The following is a 26207-nucleotide window of genomic DNA, read 5'->3' on the forward strand; positions in this document are numbered from 1 at the left end:
ATTGTATGTGTTGTATGCATACACATAAATTTGTATATGCCTAATGTCAGTATACATATTGAATATTGGTAAATTGCCAATTAATGACAAAGCTGAGGCTACAATCTGGGTCTTCTAAGTTCAGTCCATGCTTTTTCCTTTATGCTATACTTCTCTTTGTATTCAGATATTATAGATGTGTAGAAAACAAATTATGGTCTTTAAAATACAACTGTGTACATAAACATCAGTGGCTTATAAGGCAGTGGTTGATTATATTTATCAGTAGCTGAATTAGTTAAGACTTTCATGTGTTTCAAATTGAAATGTTGAATTAAATGATAATAAACAGGATTATTTATGGATTGACATTTGAAAATGAAGATATTTTTCAAGCTATACATTTAGTCTCCCTTGATGTTTCTTGCAAGAATTTTCTTGAGAAAATACTCAGAGTTCACGTAATATGATTTTTGGAAAATATGAATGTATTTTAAACATTGCAACTAATTACAGTTCTATTTCTTTTAGGTTCTTTCCAGAAACCATATGTTGCACTTATTCATGGAATTACAATGGGTGCGGTAAGTAGACGATTTTACTCTCATCATTAATATGTGAGCTGTATTAAAAATAAGTTAATTATTAAGTGGAATTGACATGATGAATATAGTACAGTAGAACTTTTTGAAACAAAATCATGTTTGGATTTTGGAACCTTTCCGGTTTGGGATATAATATTTACTTATTGCACTTTTAAACTCTCTCTACCCTAAAGAATATGTTCTTAATTATGTTATATGCTATTTTAGTTTCTTGAAATAGCAAGCTTTTTTTAACCAACAGAACTCATTGAATTTTTTTAATGTATAACCTTTTTTTCTGCTTAAATATAAACCGATTACTTCAAACAGCTTCAGAAGAGAAACCGAAATGTTGAATTTTTTTTAGACTGAATAGTGGGGATGTGGCTGCCTAAATTATATTTGTTGCACGAAATCTCACCTTAGTGAAAGTAATTGGATATTTTGTGAAGTTCTCTGAAACTGCATTTGTCAGTTGACAAAATTTATTTTGAGTCTGTACTATTACAATAAATTCTTAAATGTCATTGGCCTTGAATAACTTGATAATGGAGTTGGAGAAAACATGAAATAATTACAGACAAGTGGTAAATTGTATGGCACTGACTAAAACAAAGACAAACCTTTAAAGAAGAGAGGTCAAACTGAGTCTTCATGGCAGGAAAAGGTAGGATTTAGGTAGGTAGTAGGAAGCCAAAGGATAGAATTTTAAACATTTCACCTGTTCTAATGTTTCAGCTATTTAATCATTGGGAATAGAAGTCCTCTTTTTTCTAGTAGATCCACAGCAGATGAAGCCTGTTGGGCGCTGAGAATTGCTTAGATCTTACACATCATTTTGGGAGGGGATTCCACAAGCAGCTGTGGTTAGAAAGTAGGATCAAGGGCAGTCTATACCTCTCTGCTCACTGTTAACAGATACTGAGCATGATTTGATTGTTCTTTCTTTGCCAAGGAAGTGTTAAAATGGGGAAAATAAGAGCTCCCTGAAAAAATACTGCACATCAAGGGGAAGGAAAATAGTCTGGAGCATTGAAGGAAGAACTGCTCTGTGAATGAGAGAAGAACTGAATGAGAAAGGAACCAGGAAGAAACTGAAAACAAAAAACATGGGCATACTTAATAACATGTAAAAAGATGTCGCCCCAGCAAAATAGGAAAAACAACCCATAAGGAGACAAGATGAAAGGTTACCACGTTGAAAAGGGGAGCCAGGTAACATGAAGAAAGATGACTGGAAACTAAAATGCTATAGCAGAACTGACATTCCACTTTGAAAGCAATATATTACAAGGAGTCAAATGTAATATTATAAATACTGAATTTGTGTGTGTGGAAGACAAACTTAGGAAGAGCTCTCATCAAAAAAGGACAAAGATAAAATGATGAGAATGAACATTTTCAGGCAGTGAATGTGAAAAACTGGGAACCCAACAAAGGAATCATAAATACTACATAGAAAGTAAATCAAACTCTTGGAACAGAAATGATTGTCAGATATAAAGATGACAATTAAAAACAAAAAAACTCTCTAACCTGAGGTATATAATATTAGAGGACGCACAGTATTCCAGATAAAATCAGTGAAAAGAGATCCATACCTAGTTAAAAGCTCAGTTAAGTTTCTTTAAATTACAGGCTTTAAGGAAAAAAAAAAAAAAACTGCAAGTGTTCAGGCCAGGGAGTAGGGGTGAAAGGGTGGTTAGGGAATACAGGTTATGTATAATGGATTGAGGAAGTTATGAAATAAAGTAATTCAGACCCAAGAGTTTCCTACTCAATCAAGTTGTCATTTAGTATAAATGTAAAAGAAAAAATATTCTCAGAAATGAAAGGGCTTGAAAAATATATTGTTGACTTACCATTTTGTAAAATATTTTATTAAACATTTGATCTAGTTGACCCAGGGATCACTCAAATTTAGTAACAGAGACTAGTTTTGATAAGAAAGTATTGGTGAACCTCCCTTTGGTACTGTCAGTGGACAGAACTTCTTTTTATAGGAGCCTGAGAAGAAGAATTATTGCTGTAGCATTCCACATCTGAATGAATTGGCCATGCCTTTTGGCTTTCATGACCCATATAGGTCCGTACAGTGTTTGCATACATTCCTATGTATGTTACAGCTAAGAATGCTCCATTTATTTCTAAAGACTGCAGTAAAACAGAAGAAGATAATATTAGCATGAATGGAAGGAGTAAGGGTGATGCTGCTTCTCCTTATTGGTCTGCGTTTTCTGTATTGACTTTAAAGAGTATGAATGACTTTCAAAATGAAAATGAAAATATACTTTCTGTCATCCTTTCTTAACCAGAATACTACCAGGGAATTAAATCTTAGTGTCCTAAGGCAGTGGTTTTCAAGGTGTTATTCCTGTACAAACAGTTTCAGCTGCACTTGGGATTTTGTTAGAAATACACATTCTTGGGCCCTACTCCAGAGTCACATTGTAGAGGTGGAGCCCAGTAGTCTGTTTTAACCAACCTTTCTAGTGATTTTGAGTCATGTTAAGTGTGAGAACCAGTGACCCAAGATATCTATTATATGTAATGAATTAACTTTTTTCCTATTTCTGTCCTATGCTTCAACAATGGTACCAGTTTTATACCATCCTTGAGAAAATTGAGAAAATAGTCATTTCATTTGTAGTAATATGTGGTTCAAATGAGGAACTCCTCAAAGAGAAAGGTTCTTTTATTGTCAGCTCCCCTAATAAAACCTAAATTTTTTTTTCTCCAATTGGATCTGCCCATATACGTGCTCCATATATACTCTATATGTAATTCATCCTTAAAGACAAAAGTTCTACCCTATTTTTTGACAGTCTTAAATACTACTATGATGAGATATGATTTCTTCCTTCCGCTGACTCAGTGCATTCAATCTGTACTCCAAATTTGGCATTCATACTTGATTGTTATTATGAAATATGCCCAAGTATATTCTGTGGTCTGTATGGCAAGGACCTTACCATAACTAGGAATGCACAGTACATACTTAATAAATTATTAAAACAGTCCTACTCTACATAATAATCAACATCTTGTGTAGCCTAGAAAGAGAAAAATTTACAGATGGGAGGTGAACTGGCTCTTTATTTTCGTAATGAGATTTTATATGTATGTTGGCTTCAAAGGCTAATTTTTCATGTCTCATTTGCAAACTTTGCTTAATCTGGGACGTTCAGTGAACTCCAGCTTTTGAATGTAATCTGCCAGATCAGCAGCTCTCAACCTTCGTTGTATTTTAGAATCACTTGAGAGTCTTTTAAAAATCCTAGTGCCCAGACTTTACTCACCTCCCAGAACCATTTAATCAGATATTGGAGTGGGACCCTGGCATTATTAAAGCTCCCTGGTGATCCTATTGTGAAGTTAGGGTTATGAAGTGCTGATCTACTAGCAGTTCTTAACCAGTGTATGATTCAGTGTTACCTGTGGATCTTTTTCAGAACTTTCCTAAGATAGTGGTTCTTGCAGTTTAGCTTCTATCAGAATCATCTCCAGATGATTGTTAAAACAGATGCCTCTTCCTACTCCAATTTGCAGTTTAGTCATTTTGAAGTGTGGCCTGAGAATTTGCATTTGTACCAATTCCCAGAAGATGCTGATGATAGTGGAGTTACCTCACTTTAGGAACCACTATCATAAGGTGTTGAAAACACGGAGTTTGTTATTCAAAAGTCCTTTATTTTCAGATTTTTAGTAGAATTTTAGTTTTATGCTTAATTATGTAATAATTATTTTAGAATATTTAATATATACTATATTTTAATATATTATTTTAATTATATTTTAATAATTGTTTTTAAACCCTAATATGAGAATAAGATAAGGCAAATACAGTTTAAGAAAATGTATACAAATAATAATTGTCTCTGTCTTTATCACCTCCCTCCTCAGTAAATGAAACAATTTATAATTTAAGAAAGAATTTTGTTAAAACATTAACATTCCAAAAGATGGCACCATAGAGCTTGATTTTTCTTTTCTTTTCACTATAGAAAATATTTTTTTCCAGCAAGGAAAAGGACAGTTTTTTACTGTCTCGTTATTCCCCATGAAGAGTAGCGTAACACTTTGTAGAGGGGATGGTTAATTCTATTATGTTTCAGATTTCAGAAATTCGAACATTTACTTAAGATTTTGGTATACAGTAGGATAAAAATGAATGTTTCTGAGTGCTTCTCCAGTTGGTTGATCAAAATTATGTAAGAATATATTATTCCAGTGTTTCCAAAAGAGAGAAACAAATTTTTTTATGAATAGCAATTTGAAAGAGTAGTTGATTCTGTTTCCTAGGAAGACAGATTTTTAATTTCCTTTACCCTTTAGATATCTGAAGTTCTGTTTTCTCAAGTTAATATATAACAAGCAAGTTTGCTTAAAAATTAAAATTAATTATAAATGTGTATAGAAAAGAGAAAAATCCTTAAATTTTTATTCCGTACCTTTAGTACCACCCACATTTCCCTTCTAACTGAATTGAATTTAAAGAACTTTTAAGTTTCTTTCTCCCTCCTTCCTTTTCTTTTCTCTCTGTCCATCGCATTTTATAATAGAAACAAAGTTAGCTCCCCCAAGCCAATTCAAAATACAGATGCAATATGGTATTTCTGTGTTTCTCAAAGTGTCTTTAAGATGCTACTAATAAAAGGGTTTTGTGATCAATTCTTACATAATGGAAAATTAAAAGTTTTAAGGCATATTTAGAAGGGGTATGTTCTAATGATTAAAGAAGTGGGAATTGGCATAGAAATAATGAACATATATAATACCCAAAAGCCTTTCTTGGGATACAAACCAACCACATGGAAAATTTACTAGTGCTCAATCAAATAAATGGTAGCTACTGAATCAGATTAAGATTAGTCACTGATTGAGACATGTCCTTTTCTTATGAAAAAAATTAAGGTCCTCAAGATTGAATTATGTTAATGTATCACAAGGGTCTGTCTGTATGACATAAGAAGTACATCTTTGCTCAGTTTTAAAAGGTGTTCTATTTTTGCTGCTGTGAGTGACAATTGAATAGGTGACATTTTAAGAAACCATTTTTTAGTATAAAATTCTGGGTTTTTCTTAACATTTAGTTATTTAATAGAACCTGAGAACTTATGAAAGAACAGATGAAATAATTTTATTAGCTAAGTTAAGATTTTTAAAGAAACTTTTGAGTTCAGCTGTACTTTGACATTGGATATAATAGTTCTGTTTTAGTTTCTTGAGGAACCTCCATTCTGTTTTCTATAGTCTCTGTACTAGTTTGCATTCCTACCACCAGCGTGCAAGGTTTTCCTCTTCTCCACATCGTTGCCAGGATTTATTATCTCTTTTCTTGATAATAGGCATCCTATGAGGTGGTATCTCATTGTGGTATTGATTTGCATTTCCCTGGTAGTTACCTATGTCGAATGTCTTTTCATGTACCTCTTGACCATTTTGTATGTCCTCTTTGGAAAATGCCTATTCAGATACGTTGTCCACTTTTTAATCGGATCGTTTGTTTTTTTGTTATTGAGTTGTATGAGTACCTTGTATATTTTGAATATTAACTCCTTATCGGATATATGGTTGCACATATTTCAGCCAACCTTTTTATTTTCTAAAACTTGTGTTTAGTAACCAATTTTTAAGAGATATGGTTGGCCCCATTAAATGTGAGAAAAATGATGTTGCTAATTTTATTTGATGAAATAGATAAATTTGTTAATATTCTATTTAATGCTACTGAAATTTGCTAGAATAGCTTGGTTGTGCTATTTCGATGATTGGTTACACTAACAACACTCAGTGGTTCTAGGAAGAGTCGGTATTCTATAATGCTGCATCTAGTTTGAAATGAGAAGGAACTGGGGAAGAGGACATGAAACATAACAAAATAGATTGAAAACATCTCAGCTAAAACAAATCTATTCTAGTTATCAGGGATACCCGTGTATCTTTTGCCCAGTAAGTTCTTCTGAAATTATGTTGTTGAGGGTTTCCCTCCAGTCTATCCTCTGAAAGATATTCCTATGGAACATAAAGATAATTTACTTGGTTGTAACTTTTGTGAGTGTGTGAATTTTTATTTATTACAGTATTTAAAAACATTTTTTTTTTATCTTATTTCCTTAGGGAGCTGGTCTCTCAGTTCACGGACAATTCCGAGTAGCTACAGAAAAGACTGTTTTTGCAATGCCAGAAACTGCAATAGGTAAAAAAATAAAAAATATTTGCATAATTACTTTTAGAATCATCTTTGATCCACATCAGATTATAGTATTGTTGAAGGATGATGGAATCTTGTATGAGATAAAGCAATGAAATAACTTTTAAAAAGAAATTAGAATAGGAAGATACCTAAAAATTTGTATTAGCTCAGTAAGTATATCTGAAAACACAAAAGCAAGAATGTTTAACTGGAGATGCTAATATACTGTAGTTAATTTTAGATAAAAGATTATTAAGGGAAGATATTCTTGGATTCAAATATCTATTTTGAATTTTTTGCATATACTATGAGGTATAGATCAAAGGTGTAGATCAAAAGTTTATTATTTTGTGTATGGAGATATAATAGTTCCCACCTCATTTTTTTTAAAACTATTGTTTGTCCACTGATTGCTTTTGCACCTTTTTTATATGTGTTGATCTTGGTGCCAATACCACAATGTCTTAATTGTTGTTGCCTTAAAGTAAATTTTGATAGTGACTTTATAGTGACTTGATCAGATAGTGACAATCTTCTAATGTTGTTCTTCCCCCCCCCGCCAAGTTGTTTTGACGGTGCAGATGCTTTGTATTTCTACATGAATTTGAGTATTTGTCAATTAAAATAGAAAAGCCTGTTAGAATTTTCATTTGGATTGTCTAGAATCTGTCTTTTTAGGGAGAATTGACATAATAGAGTCTTTGGACCTGTGAGCAATGGTATATTTATTTAGGTCTTTAATTTCTTTAAGCCAAGTTTTGTAGTTTTCTGTGTATAGGTGTTACACATCCTTTTTCAGATTTATTCTTAAGCATTTCATATTGTTTGATGCTATTGTAAGTGATATTTTTAAAAATTCAATTCTAATTGTTAGTTACCAATATATAGAAATACAGTTGATTTTTTTTTTTATTGACTTTGTATCCTGCATGCTTGTGAAGCTCACTTATTAGTTCTAGTATATTTTTTTGTAGATTGCATTGGAGTTCCTAAATAGATAGTTGTCATTTACAAATAAAATGAGTTTTACTTTTTCCTTTCCAATCTGTATTTTTTTCCTTGCTTTATTACATTGGGCAGAATCTCCAATACAGTGTTGAACAGGAGTGTTGAGAGTAGACATTCTTGCCCTTTTCTTGCTCTTTGGGGAAAACAATCAGTTCTTCGGCAATTAAGTATATTGTAGCTTTTTCATAGATGCCTTTATCAGGATGAGGAAGTTTCCTTCTATTCCTAGATTGCTGAGGGTTTTTATTAGGATTAGAATTTGAGTTTTGTCATATTTTTTTTTTTCAAATGAGATGACCATTGCTTTTTCTTTTTTAGCTTGTTAATGTTGAAGTACTTTGGTTTTCCAACATTAAACTAACCCTGAATTGCTAGGATAAATCTCACTCTGGTATGATGTTTTATACTTTTTATGTTTTTGGGTTTGATATACTAAAGTTTTATTTGGAATTTTTGCTTCTATTTTAATGAAGGATATTTATCATCTGTGGTTTTCTTGTAATATCCTTGCTTCATTTTCTGGAAGAGTTTGTGTTAAAATTGGTATCAATTTTTTTTTCTGTTTGGTAGAATTCACCAGTGAAAGCTATCTAGGCCTGGAGTTGTCTTTGTGGGAAGGTTTTTAACTACAAATTCAGTCTTTAATACATATCAAACTAGTCAAGTTATTTATTTCTTCTTGCACTAGCTTTGGTAGTTTAGATCTTTTAAGAAATTTGCCCACTTTATTAGCATAAAGTTGCTCATAACATTCCCTTATTATCTTTTTAGCATCTGTAGAATTTATAGTGATATCTGGCCCTGTCATTCTTGATACTAGTACAAATTACAATTGTCTTCTTTTTTTCAGTTAAGTCTAATTAGAGATTTTATCTTAAAAAATCAGAGTTTTCGGTTCCATTTATTTTCTTTTTTTGTTCCAATTTTATTACTTCTTTCTACTTATTTTAGGTTTTATTTCCTTTTCTTTTTCTAGTCTCCTAAGGTGAAAGCTGAGATAAGTGATTTGAGACCTGGGTGTTCTGTTCCGTTCTATGCGGATTTTTGAATTTCAGTACTTTAAAGTTGTTTTTATACTGTCTTCTTTTATGTTGTTTCCTATGAGAAATCTGCTTCCATTCGTATCTCTCTTCCTCTGTAAGTAAGTGTCTTTTTATTTTTTCTGGCTGCTTTTAAGATTTTTCTACTGATTACTTGTTTTGGGCTGTATGATTAAGATGTGCCTTAGTGTAGTTTTCATATTTCTTATGCTTGTGTTTATTGAGCTACTTAGGTTTACAGTTTTTGTCAACTTTGGAAGTTTGACATTTCTTCAAATATTTTTTCTGTCTCACTTTTCAGGAACTCTGTTTAAAGTTAGGCTCACTCATGCATTGTTCATTTAAACATTTTTTCTTATTTTTCATTTTAGGTAGTTTATATTTCAATGTCTTTAAGTTCACTAATCTTTTCTTTTGCAAAAACTAATCTGTACTTAATCCCATTCAGATATTTTCAATCTATTCATCTTAGTTTACATCTACAGAAGTATCATTTAGGTCATTTTAAAAAAAATGTATATGTATACTTTTTATTTCTACTTAACTTTTTGAACATATAGGATATATGTATTATAAATGTGTTAATGTCCTTGGTTACTAACTCTTATGTTTATGTCAGTTCTGGATCAGTTTTGATTGATTGTTTGATTTCATTATGGGTAGTTTTTTTTCTACTTTTTTAGATGTTTGGTAATTTTTTATTGGATTCTAGACATTGTAAACTCTGGGCATTGGATAGTTTCGTATTTTAAATGTTCTTGAGCTTGCTTCTGTGATGAAGGTAAGTCACTTGGAAACAGTTTGATCCTTTTGAGTTTTTTTTAAATGCAGGATTGGAGGAGTGCTCAGGCTAGTGCTAATTACTTCCCACTCTTAAAGAAGGACCTCTGTATCCTGTTCAGTGCTCCATGAATCATGAGTTTTTCTTGTCTGTCCATTGGGAACATGCACTATTCCCAGCTTTGTATCGGTTCCCAGTACTGTTCTCTGTAATCCTTTTTTATGGTTCTTGCCCTAGCCTCAGGTAGTTTCTTCTTGCACAAGCATTGTTGGTACCAAGCTGAATACTTACAGGAGAACTTCTGCAGGTTTCTAGAGTTTTCTCTCAGCTCTTTCTTCTCTGGTGTTCTGTTCTGGAAATTATAGCTGCCTCAGTCTGCCTGGACTCTTAATTTCATCCCTTCAAATCAAGGACTGGACTATGCTGGGCCTGGGAATTTTCTCAAGGTATTAAGCTGGATATCTTGTAGGGTTTACTTCACTTGTTTTCAGATAGTCAGAGATCACTTCTTCTATTGCTTGATAGTCTAGTATATTGAAAACCATTATTTCATATATTGCATCTGTTTTTATACTTGCTTCAGGTAGTAGGGTAAATCTGGTCTCTATTTCACTATATTGTCCATAGTTAGTTTCTTGAATGGCTATTTTAGGTTAGATGATTAAAGAGTCTTCCCAAAGAGATGCATGCCCTTTAAGCTGAGATTTGAATGACAAAGAGAAGACAACAGAATACTGTGGCATTAAGAAAAGTTAGTCCAAAGACCCTAAAGTAAGAATGAACTTCACCTGTTTAGGTAACCAGATAAAGGCAACTGTCTCAGTCAAGGGCAGGAGTGATATAGTATGCTCTTGAAGAGGTGCGTGGGGACTCTTGAAAGAGGTACATGGGGACCTCTGGTGAAGAGTTTGCATTTAAACCTAAATATCATGGGAAACTGTAGGAGAGTTTAAAGCAGCGAGTGGCACGATCTGGTTTACATTTTAATACCATTATTCTGGCTGCTGTGAAGATAATGGATTGTAGAGGTGCAAGAGTAGTAGCAGTGAGACTTGTTAAAAGGTCATTACAGTCATGTATCACTTAACAACAGGGATACATTCTTAGAAATGTGTCATTAGGTGATTTTTTCATTGTGTGAACATCATAGAGTACACATAAACAAAACTAGATGTTGTAGCCTACTATACACCTAGGCTGTGTAGTATAGCCTATTGCTTCTAGACTACAAGCCAGTACAGCAGGTTAATGTACTGAATACTGTATGCAGTTATAATGCAATGGTAAGTATCTAAACATAGAAAAAGTACAGTAAAAAATATACTATAAAGCAAAGTTTCTGTGTGTCTGTGCACATGTGTTTTGGGGAGTGAGAGAGGGCTGTGGAGGAAGGTGATATTGAGAGGGAGGAAGGGGAAGAGGAAAGGAAGAAAAGGAAAGAAAAAGAGAGCTGAGAATAGAGATCCAGAGAAATTAAATCTTGAGGAGAAATAGTAAAAGGGAGAATGGAAGGGAAAGAGAGGGGAAGGAGGGAGGAGAATGGAAAAAGAAAGAGAAACAAGGGAAAGGGAGATGAGTGTGCGTGTGCGTGTGTGTGTGTGTAGGGGTGGGAGAGGGCGAATGGGGAAGTGGGGTGAGGAGGCTCCTGTGCTTCCTTCCTCCCCAGCTCCTCTGGCTCCCTCGACAACTCTTGGCTCCAGATAAGGGTGGGTACAGGGCAGATGGCCAGTATGCTGAGCCTCTTTATCTATTTAAACCACTCAGAGCTAGCGGTAAATTCAATATCATATGTATTTGGGTCCAGCCTTTTTCCTTCAACATTGCAAACCTTGTGCTTATAGTCCATTATAATCTTTATGGGACCATCGTCATGTATGTGGTCGTTCATGGAAACATCATTATGAGGCTCGTGATTATACGTTAATCTAGAGCTATGCTGTCTAATACTGTAGCTACTAATCATATACAGTTATTTAAATATAAATTTAAATAAATTTAGTTCCTTAGTTACACCAGTCACTTTTCAAGTATTTAATAGCCACTTATGGCTTGTGGCTACCTTATTGGACAGCATAGATTGTGGAGCATTTTCATCACAGAAAATTATATTGGATAGCACAGGTCTAGAGAGAGATGATTTGGGCTTGGAGTAGTGTGGAAGTATAGTGTTAGAGTGGATAGATTTGAAAAATATTTTGGAGTTAACTGGCTTGCCGATGTGATGAATCAGGAATTAGTCCAAGGTTTTTAGCTTTTGCCGCTAGATGGATGAGATTGATTAGGGAAGGAGTAGTATAGTTGGAGGGATGAGAATCAAGATTTGTGTTTTTGCCATGTTATATCTGAAATGCTTATTGACCATGTAGTTATACCTAGATGCGGATCTAAGAGTTTGATATCCAAGGGAAACAGCATAACCAGATATATAGATTTGGGAGTGTATTAGTCTGCTAGGGCTGCCACAACAAATACCACAGACTGGGTGGCTTAAACAACATTTGTTTCTCACAGTTCTGGAGGTTGGAAATCCAAGATCAAGATATTGGCAGGTTTGGTTTCACTCTGAGGCCTCTCTCCTTGGCTTATAGACAGCTGCCTTCTTGCTGTGTCCTCACGTGACATTTCCTCTGTGTGTGTGCACCCCTGGTGTCTCAGAGGGACATCAGTCATTGGATTAGGCCTTCACCCTTATATCCTCATTTAATCTTAGTTACCTCTTTAGAGGTGTTGTCTTCAAATTGTCACACTGGGGGTTAGGGCTTCCACTTAAGAATTTTGAGGGCCTCAGAATTCAGTCCATAATAGGGACTAGTCCACATGTAGATGTTACCTAAATTCATAAAAGCTAAGGAGATGTGTGTGTAGAGAGGAGGATATAGCCTAGGCAAAGCAACATGTAGAGGTCAAGCAAAGGAAGTCGAGCTAGCAAAGGGGACTAGAAGGAAGCCATTGAAGCAAAGGGCAAAAAAATGTGGTGCCTTGGAATAGATGCAAGTGTTTCGGGATAAGAGGGTGTTTTTACTGGGCAGAGAGCTGCTGAGGCTCTGGGGCAGGTAGGAATGTAGGATGTTGAGAAACTGAAAGAAGACGAACTTAGTAAGTAGTAAGAGGTATAACTGAAAAAGTGGTCTGGGGCCTTGAAGTCTTTGATATAGGTGTTGGTTTTAATCTAAGAGAAATAGTTATGGAAGAGTTTTCAGCAGTAGAATGCAAGATTCTGATCAAGATGCATGTTGTTAGAAAGATCACTCTGGCTATTGTGTAGAGATCCGTTTAGTGGAGAAATAAATACAGTGGTTACTGATGGAGAGTTAAAGGAGTGATACAAAAGAAGTAGGTGTCGAGGTTGGATTGTTGTATCCTTTATTGGCGTAGGTGATACTGGAAGGAGATGATGGGAGTGGGGAGAGGTCCTGAATTCAACTTTAGACCTATCTTGTTTGAGGCGGTAAGGGATATTTTTATTTATAGTAGCATGCTGCTGATTCTTTCAAGTCTAGGAACTTCTTGTCAAATAGAACTAGGAAGAATGTGAACGCTTGTGTTTTTGTCTCAACTTCATTAAAAGAAGCTATCTTAGAATAGATATATGGATTTTAAAACTAGAGAGTCATAATTGTTTAAGGAGCTCTTAAATACCAGAAAGGAGTGTACTGGCAGGTATTTGCATATATGCTATTTTTAGTTGTTACCAGTAGAGAGAATAAGGGAATTTAAAAAATATTAATGCTTAAGAAAAGAGTAGAATGCAAGTGATTTTATTAGGTATAAACTTGTTCAATTAGTAGGACTAATGGTTATTGCATCACTTTAAATATCTTGACTATTAGATGATTGACTATTTGGAAAATGATTTAAATGGTAATATTGAATTTTCACAGTACTATAATAACCTTAGATTATACATATTTTTTCCTGTGATTATCATTTGGGAAGAATATTTCAATTTTTACCTATTTCAGAGACTCTTTAAAAGTAATTTGTAGTGAGAAAATTTAGGTAATATTTAGCAAGTACTTATAGACACAGCATTATGCCATCAAATACTGTATCAACCTCTATAGAAATGAGACATGAAAATTTTGAAAAATACCCAAATTTAGTTAGGACACTTCATATCAAGTCTTTTGTGATACTGCATTGTATAGTGCTTAGTGTAATTTTAATATAGATTTAAATTCCAGAGAGAAATGTCAGACTGATCTAAAGTAAAGTTATATTCATTTCTTTCATTTGAATCGTTATCTCTTTTTGTTACTGAATTTCAGGACTATTCCCTGATGTGGGTGGAGGTTATTTCTTGCCAAGACTTCAAGGAAAACTTGGTTACTTTCTTGGATTAACAGGATTCAGGGTGAAAGGAAGAGATGTGTACACAGCAGGAATTGCTACACACTTTGTAGATTCTGAAAAGGTAATTGTATGATTGCAGTTTAATTACTTGGATGATTGCAACTTCTATTGGGATAACATTACAGGAGAGGTAATATGAGCGGTTGAGATCACAGGCTTTTGGTAAATAAGGATTTGAATCCTAGATCTTACTGCTTACAGCTCTGTGACTTTCGGAAAAGTTCCTAAATCCTGTAATCTTCAGTTTCCTTATACACGAAGCAGAGATAATTATGTAGAGTCAGAGCTGTTTTGCCTAGCACCTTCAGTGAATATATTTTTTAATGAATAATTACATTCCGTAAAAAAAATCTACTTTCAGAAAGTCAAATATATAAAATCTAAAGTTATATATAAAGAGAATCTTATTTTATAAAAACATTTTGAAAGTTTCTCTTGTTAGTTTCTCTGATGCATTTAAAAGTTACATTTGTTAAATATGGTCTTAAAAGCTTTACTAAAGGATATCTGTTGCAAGTGACAATGTTACTTTGTCTTTTCTTAAAACAGTTTTGCCAATTTTCTTAGGATAGTGGCAAAGTATATGTGGACAGCCAGCCTGGGTTTAAATCCTAGCTTGCATTTAGCCTTTTTAGCTCCCCGTTTTCCTGTCTCCAGACTAGTTGAAACTACTTATGTTAAATGTAATAGAAAAACCAGTTCAAGGTGATTTTGCTTCAGAATTCCCAGCAAGAAATCTGAGATTTATTCTGCTTCAACTGGCTTAGTTTACTCTGATTGGACTGGTTTATATCACCGGTGAACCATGTGGGTGGGTGAACTAGAGCAAATAGCTTAGCTTAACTAATGTGCTTTGTCCCTAGAATTGTGAGATTAAGTGAGTTTCCCAGAAAGCACATAGATCTTCAAATGAATATATGATCTTGAAGGAGAGGAGTTTTGGATTAAGGGAAGGAATGGTATAAAAACGTATGAAGTAAACAGGTGGTGCAACCAAAATGGTGTAGATGATAGAGGCTCTGTTCATCCCTCTGGCAACCAAATCAAAGTTGTGACGGAAACAAGGAGCAGCAGCAAGGAAAAATCACCTGGAATCTTATCTTGATGAATAAGCCATACAACTAGGAAGAAATCCAAGAAAGCACCGTGCAACGGCAAAAGGTAGGATGGGGCGAGGACGTGGGGCTGCCGGGTTCCGAACCCCTAAGTGAGACGTAGGCTGCGGCAGTGGCAGCGGCTGATGCCTCTTAAAGGGCTGCGTCCGCAAGCAGAATTTCGCGCTGATCTGCTCGCGGTCAGCATCAGTGCCCATTCGGCTGAGCACAGGGGGCACCAGGGACTTACAAGAAGACATTGTCGAAATGAGGGCCGAGGCAAGACTCGCTCTGTACTGAAGTGCCGGTGGTATCCATTGTTCCGTGTTGAGCCCTCCCTGCTCCCAGTGCACAGACACAGCGCCTCAATTGCTGTGAGGTCATCAGACTGAATAACAGAAGCTGCTCTGCCCAGAGGATTCCCTGAAACCCCATCTCCCCCAGCTCACGGCCTCACCCAAGCCACATCCAGGTGTATCCTCGGCGAGTCAGGTGCTCCTCGCTGAGCAGTGCCTAGACACACACTGGAGGCAGCTGGCCTCGGTTTATGGTGTGGCCTTTTGAGGCAAATATAAGCACAGCATCTGTGGATTGCTTGCTGAATTCAGGTGGCCCTAGAGGGGCAGAGGCTTTAGCTAAATTCGGCCTGTAGCTGAGCCCCTCTCAGGACTGTGCCACTGGACACCTACTTCACAAATCCATACTAATAAGACCAGGAGACTTAGGAGCTTTGCCTAGTACATAGAAACAGACACAGAAAGGCAGCCAAAATAGGAAGACAAAGAAACAGAAACCATATGAGAAAACAGAACAGAGATCCAGATATAATGGAGTCAAGTAATCTAACAGATGCAGAGTTCAAAACACTGGTATAAAGATGCTCAATGAAATTTTGGTTAAATTCAGTGAGAACTTCAACAAAGAGATAAAAAACATAAAAGTGAAAATGGAAAATATAAAAGGGAACCAGTCTGAAATGAAGAACACATTATTTGAGATGAGAAGTATATTAAATGGAAGAAAGAAAGGAATAAACAGAGTGAATAAAGAAAAGTATCAAATACCTTATCAAAAAGATAGGAAAGCCAAGGACACTCAATCAGAATGGCAAGAGATAAGATGCCAAGACTATAAAAATAATTTAAGGAGCATATGGGACACTGTTAAGGGTCCAAATGTTTGTCTGATCAATGTAACTAAAGAAAATCAAAATATGTTGAACAGCTGTTGAAGAAATAATGATGGAAAACTTCCCTGACCTGGTGAAGGAAGTGGACATAAAACCCCTAGAAGCTCAGAGAATACCAAAAATCAGGGATCCAAAGAGGCCCACACTGGGACACATCATAATTAAAACACCAAAGGTTAAATACAAAGAAAATATTAAAAGCAGCAAGAGAAAAACAGTTACTTATGACGGAAAACCCATAAGACTGGCAGCTGATTTCTCAAAAGAAACTATGCAGGACAGAAGGACTTGGGAAAAAATATTCAACAGGATGAAGACCCAGGATCTACAAGAATAATTTATCCAGCAAAGCTATCATTTAGAGTTGAAGGACAGATAAAGAGCTTTCCAGACAAAAATAAGCTGAAAGAATTTATCACCATCAAGCCCGTATTACAGGAAATGTTGGAGGGACTCTTTAAGAAGAAAAAACATGTATCAAACACAGGAATAAAGAATGGTAACAACTACATTCCTATCAATAAGTATCTCAAATGGAAAAGAATTAAGGGCTCCAACTAAAAGAGTGAATGAATGTAAAGGAAAACAAGACCCCTACATGTGCCTTTAAGAGATTCACTTCGGATTAAAAGACAGACTAAAAGGAAGGGGATGGAAAAATGTATTGCTCTGATGGACCTAGAAGGTATTTAAGTCAGACAGAGAAAGATAAACACTATGTGATTTCACTTATATGCAGAATCTAAGGTATAAAAAGAACAAACTAATCAAAAATAGACTCACAAATATAGCGGACAATTTGGTGATGGACAGAGGGGAGGGGAGTTTGGGGGGCTGGGAGAATGGGGTGAAGGGTTAAAGAAGTACAAATTAGTAGCTGATGAATGGACACGGGAATGGGAGCACGGCATAGGGAATGCAATTAGAATGAATACGTTGGCTAGGTGGAGGGTGAGGGGAGGGAGGGAGCAATTGGGATGGGGGACCATTTTACGACCTATATAGATGTCTAACCAATGTACTGTATACTTGAAACTAATTAAAATAAATTTTTTAAAAATTTAAAAAAATGTATGAAGAATACAAAGTTGAAGGCTATCCCTGCATACTGTTGGGGGCTTTCCGTCACATTTGCTTGAAGTTTCAGATGGTTTTCTATGTTAGGCCATCCTCAGGTACCTTGAGTAGGTGGCTGTCTCATTCTCCCCTTGAGCTGTAACAAGAAACACACATGATCACTCCATTATCTACTCTGGGTAGAGGACACTCTTGACGATAGTGGAATTTAGTTAAAGATGAGAGAGAAAGCTGATTCACAATCTTCTCCTTTCTTTATTAGCTTGCCCAGTCATATCTGCTGTGTGTAGATTGCCATTCACAGGGCCTATAGAGGACAACAGAAATGAGTAATATACATTGGGGATGGGGCTAGATAGAGATGGGTACAAAAGATAAATAACTATCTCATCTGACAGTAAAGTATGTAGGTGCAAAAACAATACAGAGCAAGTACTCAATGGATTGAAAGGGAGAAGGTCTTTCTTATAAGAAAGGACTGGAAGTTTTCTCATGGAGTTGCAGTTCAGCTGGGTTTTAAGATGAATATTGTCAGGAAAAGCATTCTGGATAGAGGAAACATTTAATGAGCAAGCCCCTAGGGGCCAGAAAGCATTAGTTATGTTTTAAAAACAATAAAAAGTCCCATTTAGCTAAACATAGGATAGATATGTGAGGGGTGTAAGTGGAGAGTGAAGCATATCTATATTTTAGAGCTAGCTGTGCATTGACTATAATAGCTATTAATCACATATGGCAATTTTGGTTTAAATTAATTAAAATTTATAATTCACATCTTTGGTCGCAGTACCACATTTCAAGTGCTTGATAGCCAGATGGAAACAGAGATGTCTCTATTTTTCTTTAGTTTCTCCCACTTTTATCCATTCCTTGCAAGGCAACATTCTCTGTGTGGGAATGTGTATGCACAGCTTCAGTGAAAATTCCCTTCACTGACTCAGCCGAAGAGAGCATCATCATTTTAAGACAAGGATTTTTAAAAAGAGTATATAAGATTTCTAAAAAATTATGTTTGTGCTTCTATGGGGTTTCAAATCTGTTTTCCTTATTTTCTTTTTTCTTTTTTTTACTTTTAGTTGGTCATGTTAGAAGAAGATTTGTTAGCTCTGAAATCTCCTTCAGAAGAAAATATTGCAGATATCTTAGAAACTTACCATACAAAGGTAATCTTATCAATATTCTAACCCGATTTTAATTCATGGGGAAGGGAAAATGATTGAAAAATTAGCAGTTGGTGAACATTATGGTTTGTGGATGTAAATCAATGTACTGGGAATCATTTACTTCAAAGCTTGTTAGGATAGTCATCTAAGAAGACGATTTCTTTACTGTGCAACTGCACAGCTTATCTTCTCATTGCTGGTGAATTTCAGTGCATAGCCACATGATTGGCCCTTGCAGGGGCTTTTTATAAGGCATTGTGACATTTCTCTAATGGAGGTTCAGTGTTGATGCTGCTTGTGGAGATGCTAAAGTGAAACTCTTGTATATAAGTAAATATAATAATAAAGTATAGTGCAGTATTTACTATTCCTTGTTGTCTTAAATTTTAAGAGCCAAGAATCTTATTAAAATGCTACATGACTTCTAGTTAAATATGTTGGATTAAATATATATTCCCTTCTAAAACACCACTAAAATTGTAATAAGGAATAAAAAGGACAGAAATTCACAAAGAAAAATAGAACAGAAAAGATGATGATAGGCATGAGATGTCAATATTTTGGAACCTTGAAAGCAGAAGGATGAGGATAGCTACTTTAGACCTGAGAACACTGAAATCTTATCCTTCAGTGGGTAAAGCTAATAAGAAGCAAGCCAGCTGTTATAGACCTATTGTAAGGTACCAGGCCCCTCTGAAGATGGGGTTGTAGAGTAGGCCAGAAAAATAGGAAGACTGTTGCAAATTTTTATAAAGAGCAGATAGGCCTCCAAAAGTCCTCCTCCTATAGGAGCAACTACCCTCTCATAGCCTGGCCAGGAGAGCAGAGACGTCTTGAAAAGACCAAATCGGATAGGCCCAGCTGACTGAGAGCAGGGGTAGATTAGGTGCTCTACTGAAAAGAGGCAGAACAAACTAAATTGGAAAACCTCTAGCCTCTTTCCCTAGTTGGCTTCTAGAATCATTACATACCATCTATCTTCATCGGTTTGGACAGCTATAACAAAAATACCATAGACTGGGTGGCTTAAACAACAGAAACTTATTTCTCACAGTTCTGGAGGCTGGGAAGTTCAAGATCAAAATGCCAACCAGTTAGGTTCCCAGTGAGGACATTCTTCCTGGTTTGCAGATGGAAGGTGCCTTGCTGTATCTGCACACAGCAGAGAGAATTAAAGTGAGTTTTCTCAGATCTCTTCTTAGAAGGGCACTAATTCCATCATGAGGGTTCTACCCTTTTGCCCTATTTACCTCTCAAAGTCCCCAACTCCAGATACCATCACATTGGGGGTTAAGATTCAATATGAATTTGGGAGAGATCAATAACATTGAGTCCATAGCATTATTCTACTTCCAAGCAGTACATTAAAAGAAAAAGAACCTGTAAACAATGACATTTGAGGACCTCTCGAATGGAACATTATTACAGTAGGTCCAGTATATAATTATTTGGAATTTCTAACAGAAGATGGGAGGAAGTATTTAGAAAGACAGTGCAAAAAAATTACCCAGAACTGAAGAACATGAATACAGGGCCCCTGAGTACTCAGTGCAGTGACTATGAACATAGAGCATGCGAAGATTCATCAGATTTTGTCAAAGCATTTGACAATCTCTCATGTTGTCAACTTGAGTAAATATGGAATGGATTGTAGTGTGTGGGAGTTGAAGGGCCTTACCAGAGTTCTGTTACATATGTAGGTGTTAATGAGTCTTGGTCTTGTTTTATTCAGTATTTTTCTCAGTGATTTGGATGAGAATGTTGACAGCATTTTGATCAAATTGATACCAAACTAACAGAATAAATTCAGTAAAAGAATATGGGTAAAAAAACCCTTTAAGTTTAGAGTGATCTGTTTAATAGCAACAATGTGAAATTTAATAGATGTATGGGGAAAATACTCCCTGTGTTTTTCTTTACTCTCACATTACTACCATATTCACAGTACTTCTGACACCAGATGTATGGGTTTTCCATGCATCAAGCAATTTTCTGTGATACCAGTTGTGTGTCCTGTAATTTATTTCAATGCTAACACTATCTGTCTGGAGTTAGCTTCAGATCCCACAACTTAAGGACCCAGTCCCACAATACTAACCCCACTTCAGACATCAGTCATAAGTCTCACGTTGTCACTTGTACTTCTGACTGACTAGCTGTAAATCCACGTTCTCACAACCTACTCCTTGAGTTTGATAATTTTTAAGAATGTCTCACAAAACTCCGGGAAATACTTAATGTTTATTGGTTTATTATAAAAAATACAGTAAAGGATATAAATGAAGAGCAAGGTCCAGAAGGGTCTCAAATGCAGGAGCTTCTCTGTCCTCATGATGTTGAGGTGCATCTCGCCAAATGTGGATATGTTCACCAACCTGGAAGCTCTCCAAACCCATCCTTTTTGGGGGTTCTTGTGTAGGCTTCATTATTACATAGGCATGATTGATTAAATCATTGGCTATTGGTAATCTGACTCTATCTCCAGCCCCTTTACCCTCACTGGAGCTTAAGGGAAGGAATTGGTGGGTGAGATGGGTGATAGGACTGAAAGTTCCAACTCTCTAATCACCTGGTTGATTTTCTTGGCAACCTACCTCCATCCTTTGGGGCTTTCCAAAACTTAACCTTGTTAACATAAACAACCTATGTGGTTGAAGGGGACTTGTTATGAATAATAATAAAAACCACTCCACCTTTGTTTCAGGAACTGAGAGGACAGAAAACCAAATACAATAAAAGGTGCTCTGTTTAGGATATTCCAAGGGTTTTGGCAGCTGTGTAATGGAAGACCAAATATATATTTCTTATTTTAAATCACCATATCACAGTACAGATAAGTAAAAATCTTGAATTTTAGTTCAAAATACAAAATTCATAAATACAAGATGGGAGAAATATAATTTACAATGGCACCAGTTAAAAATGTTTTAACTGCTTAGTGTAAATCAGCAGCCTAATAGGACTGCCCCCAAACTAACCCAGGATTAGTTCTAGTAAAAGCATTGTATCCAAAACAAACAAGGATCTATGGAGCCCTCCTGTACTTTGCTATTACTCAGCCACACCTGCAGCTAAGTTTTGCATTACACACTTTAAGAATGACCTTGATACACTGGAACTGTGCATTCATTAGAAGGACCTGGATTGTGAGGGGGCACAAAACTACCGTATGAGAGAAAAGATTAAGGTAGAAGAGAGATTAACTAGAATTAGAAAATGGGAGGGCTTATTTTTGGTCTAGCATTAAAAAATTTTTAATTTTAGTTGTTCAAACACTTGTGAGTTCCTTCCTAAGGTCAGTGCTGCGGGAGTATTGGGGATGTGGTAGGAATTTCTGTATCACATGGAAATTTGGGCAGAATGACTTCGTAGGTCCCTTACAGTTCTTAAATTTATTGATATACTTGAATGATAATGTATCATATATAATGACGTAAAAATAAAAATGCAAGGACATTTTTTGCCTTTGACACATTTAAGATCTGGTCTGAAATAAAATACATCCTGTTTGAATTTTGAACATAATGGTAGTTATTTGAAAGTCACAAAACATATTATTAAAAATGAAATTATTAAAAAGGTTTGAGTTACTCCAAATTAATTTAAACATTTTTCTTTTCAAACAGTCCAGGATTGATCAGGACAAGTCTTATATATTTGAACACATGGACAAAATAAACAGGTACTTAGAGATCTCAAATCTGTTCTTTTGGAAAGGCTGTATCAAATTGAATTTGCTAACATTATAATTTTGTTTGATAATGCACTGAATTCTTGAGATCAGATAGTGCTTTTATTTTTACTTACCTTTGAAAATAGTTTCTTGCCCACTCTTTCAAGGGCAAATAAATCCATTTTAGTAATCTGTCACAGGGATTCATTTTAGTGCAATACATTTTTTTTGTAATGGGGAAGAGAGGCTTGAAAATAACAGTTAGATTAATTAATCTTTTATCTTGTAAAGTCATCTTCTCTGAAGGTCTTATCAAGTTGATCAGCAAATGGTTTTATGCGGTGATTTGAGAGATTGACAGACTGGCTTAAGGAACACAAAAGAGGAAAAAAGCTATTGGAAAATAAGTATCTCTACATTTTAGAAGCGTCAGTTTTTAGCAGTTAATATATCATTTATTTACATATAAAAGATGCAACAAAGCAAAAGAGAAAATTCAGGCTTTATTTTGCATTAGTGAAGGTGGACTGCAAACACCATCCCAGAGAAGCAGTGTTTTATTTCATTATCCTGTAAAATAGGTTGGAAATTTTTTCATTATTGAAATGAAGCTTGGGGGAAGCCTGTGTTTAGGTTCATTGTTGTGTCAGAAAAAGAAATCATGCATTGGTGAAATCATTTGTTTCCTTCCTTACAGTTGGTTCTCAGCCAATACTGTGGAACAGATCATTGAAAATTTACAACAAGATGGTTCACCTTTTGCCTTGGAGCAGTTGAAGGTAATATATGGATCATTTCTGCCCTGATCATGGTGAATTCTTGCGTTAGGGAAGCCTCTGTCAGCTCTGTGGTGGAATATAGCCCACTTAAAATTTTTTTTTATTTTTCTGAACTCAGTTGAGCCTCAGAAAGAGGTTTCACAAAACCTTTACCTAAGCTCAATGACTCATTTACCTGCTGGATGTTGAAGGCAATGCTAAGCTGTTTTTAGGTCCTTTGTAACAGAGAAGGACTTTAGTCAGCATACGTCATCTCCAGTAGTCCTCCTTGTCCTGTGGAAGAAGCATTTAGGGACATTTTTATAAGAAGGATTAGGTGAAAGGTTTGCAGATCAAATGTTTAAAAAAAATTTTAAGAAGATTTTAATACTAGTTTCAGTAACTCTCTAGGATTGCTCCTAATCCCTGTGGGCTCTTCAGGGATTCCTATCTTCCTTCCACAGGTCCCAAGGATTTTGTCTTCATTTATGTTCTGAGTTGCAGCTATGTCTTAGAGGCTGATTTCTCTCCAAGACTGTCTGTAGGAAAGACAATGCTTTCAACATATGTGCTAATCATTAAATAAAAACTGAGTTCTTTTTTATCCTTTCTTTAGATTTTTAAAGTTTTACTGGTGATCCTTGTATTATAACATGAGGAAGTCAGAAATTCTTTGTAACTGATGGAGTTTTCGTAGTATTTTATTTTATGGCTTCTTATATCTTTTCTAAGATTTTCTTCCAAAGTTCCAATATGCTTTTTTTAGTTTTAATGCTTAAGGATGAAATTCATCAAATCTCCTTTTAATCCATCTTGGTGTAGGTTGTTCATTGTGCCAAACAATCCATGTAAGCTAATGGGCTATTTAAATGCCCTGGTGGGTAGCTTACATTAGGGAAACAAACAAACACACCAATTGCAGTGCTCTCACATTTTTGTGTGTGTTTTTAATTGTGGTAAAATGCATATAACGTAAAATTTACCATCTTAATCATTTTTTAAAATGCCTACAACACCTGGTATTCCAAGGTGGTCTCCCATCCAAGTACTAAGCAGGCCTGACGCTCCTTAGTTTCCAAGATCAGATGAGATCGGGCACGTTCAGGGTGGCATGGCCGTAGACCCATCTTAATCATTTTTAAGTGTACATTTCAGAATTAAGTGTTCACGTTGTTGTGCAACCAATCTCCAGAACATTTTCATCTTGCAAAATTAAAACTTTATACCCATTAAACAATAACTCCCATTTCTCCCTCTTCAGTGCCTGGCACCACCATTCTGTTTCTATGAGTTTGACTACTCCAGATACCTCGCATAAGTGGAATTATGCAGCATTTGTCTTACTGTGACTGACTTATTTCACTTAGCATAATGTTTCAAGGTTCATCCACGTTGTAGCATGTACCAAAATTTCATTCTTTTTTAAGACTGAATAATATTCCATTGTATGTATATATCACATTTTGTTCATCCATTCATATGTGGGTGTTTAGAGTTGGTTCTACCTTTCTTGTGAATAATACTACTATGAACATGGGTGTACAAATACCTCTTCGAGACCCTCCTTTTAATTCTTTTGATTATATACCCAGAAGTGGAATTGCTGCATCATATCATAATTCTATTTTTAATTTTTTGAATAATTTCCCTACTGTTTTCCATAGCAGCTATACCATTTAACATTCCCACCATCAACAGTGCACAAAAGTTTCAATTTTTCCGCTTCCTCACCAACACTCGTTATTTTCTGGGTTTTTGATGGTAGCCATCCTAATGGCTGTGAGGTGATAACTCATTGTGTTTTGATTTGCATTTCCCTAATGATTACTGATGTTGAACATCTTTTCATATGTTTGTTGGCCATTTGTATATTTTTGGAGAAATGTTTATTTAAGTCTTTTGCCCATTTTTTAACTGGGTTTTTGTTTTTTTGGTTATTGCCTTGTAGAAAGTCCTCTCGTTTCAATCTACCTTTTCTGGTAATGAGACCAGCATGTTTGCCAAAGAAAAGAAGGTTCTTTAGGGCCAATGAGAGAAGTATTTCTTTTCCAGAATTACAAATGTTATCAATAATCAAAGGAATATGAATAGAAGAGATTCAGACTGCTCCCTCCCCTCACTGACTAGAGTAAAGGCTGCTCTGAACTCCACATCTAAAGTAATTCAGTGGGAGGAAGATAGTCTTTTCAACAGATAATTCTGGAACAGTTGGATATTCATCCATATGCAAGAAAAAAGAAGGACTTGACTCTTACCTTGCATCTGTAGGGTAGGAGAAAATTCTCTTCTTCCCTCTTAGAGTCTTTGGCTGGGTCTGAAAGTTAAACTGACATAAGACAGATTAACAGGAGAAAGGCATACAAATTTTATTAAATTTTTACATGTACTTGGGAACCTGCACAAGAGAATGAATGGAGATCTGCAGAAATGATCAGAGCTGGAAGCTTTTATACCTTCTCGACAAACAAATTTATGAATAATTGACAAGACAGAGGGGTTTAGGCTAAGGATAGTAAATGGTAAAGTAACTAGGGAGATAAGGGTTAATTTAACAAAGTTTGTTTTTACAGATTTCTTGACCCCACATTCCTTTTGTCTAGTGGTAAGAATGTCTTCCTTTCTCCTGCTGTAGGGAGGGTACCTTTCACCTGGGAGTTTTATCTCCTGCTTTTAGGAAGAAAAGGAGGGTCAGAGTGCCCTTATATTTATTGTTTCTCAAGTGCATTAACTCAAAATAATCAGTATGCCAAAGAAGCATATCTTGGGGTGACAAGCCTCTGAACTCATTTACACCATATGCAATTCAAAATGTATTATGCACCTATATGTAAGTGCTAAACCTGTACCATTTCTGAAAGAAAATGAGAAAATCTTTGTGACTTTGGGTTAGCCAAGATTTATTTTAATGTAAAAAGCAACTCAAGAGAAGAATTGATAAATTAATCTTTCTTAAAATTAAACACTTTTCTTCTTTGAAAGACACTATAAAGAAAATGAAGAAGCCACAAATTAGGAGGAAATATTTGCAAAACAGAAGCTGATTATAGAACTTTAATCCGCTATACACAGAGAACTCTTACAACTTATTAATGAGAAGATAAACAACACAAGTGAAAAAATGAGAAATCTAGATTCTTCACCAAAGAAGATAGGTGAATGACCAGTAAGCACATGAGAAAATGCTCAGGATCTTTAATCATTAGGAAAATGCAAGTTAAAACCACAGTGAGATGTCACTGTGTAGTCATTAGGATCACTAAAATTTAGAAGGTTGACAGTACCAACACCAAGTGTCAGTAAGCATGTGGAGCA

The 26207-nt window shown here is 35.4% G+C and overlaps 1 protein-coding gene and 1 pseudogene across 11 annotated transcripts in view; one reads left to right on the forward strand and one right to left on the reverse strand.

Moving 5' to 3' along the window:
- The window catches only part of HIBCH (3-hydroxyisobutyryl-CoA hydrolase), a 74600-nt gene that overhangs the window by 24529 nt on the left and 23864 nt on the right, over positions 1-26207 (forward strand). For all 11 annotated transcript variants that reach the window (XM_023528816.1, XM_023528833.1, XM_023528820.1 and 8 more), the window contains exons 5-10: positions 511-563; positions 6684-6762; positions 13857-14002; positions 18378-18464; positions 22091-22146; positions 22835-22916. In XM_023528816.1, coding sequence (XP_023384584.1) covers positions 511-563; positions 6684-6762; positions 13857-14002; positions 18378-18464; positions 22091-22146; positions 22835-22916 — 503 coding nt within the window. The remainder of the gene's footprint in view (positions 1-510; positions 564-6683; positions 6763-13856; positions 14003-18377; positions 18465-22090; positions 22147-22834; positions 22917-26207) is intronic.
- Positions 23900-24018, reverse strand: LOC111739363 (annotated as a pseudogene).

This window comes from Pteropus vampyrus, unplaced genomic scaffold (assembly GCF_000151845.1).
Source record: "Pteropus vampyrus isolate Shadow unplaced genomic scaffold, Pvam_2.0 Scaffold2, whole genome shotgun sequence".
NCBI lineage: Eukaryota > Metazoa > Chordata > Mammalia > Chiroptera > Pteropodidae > Pteropus > Pteropus vampyrus.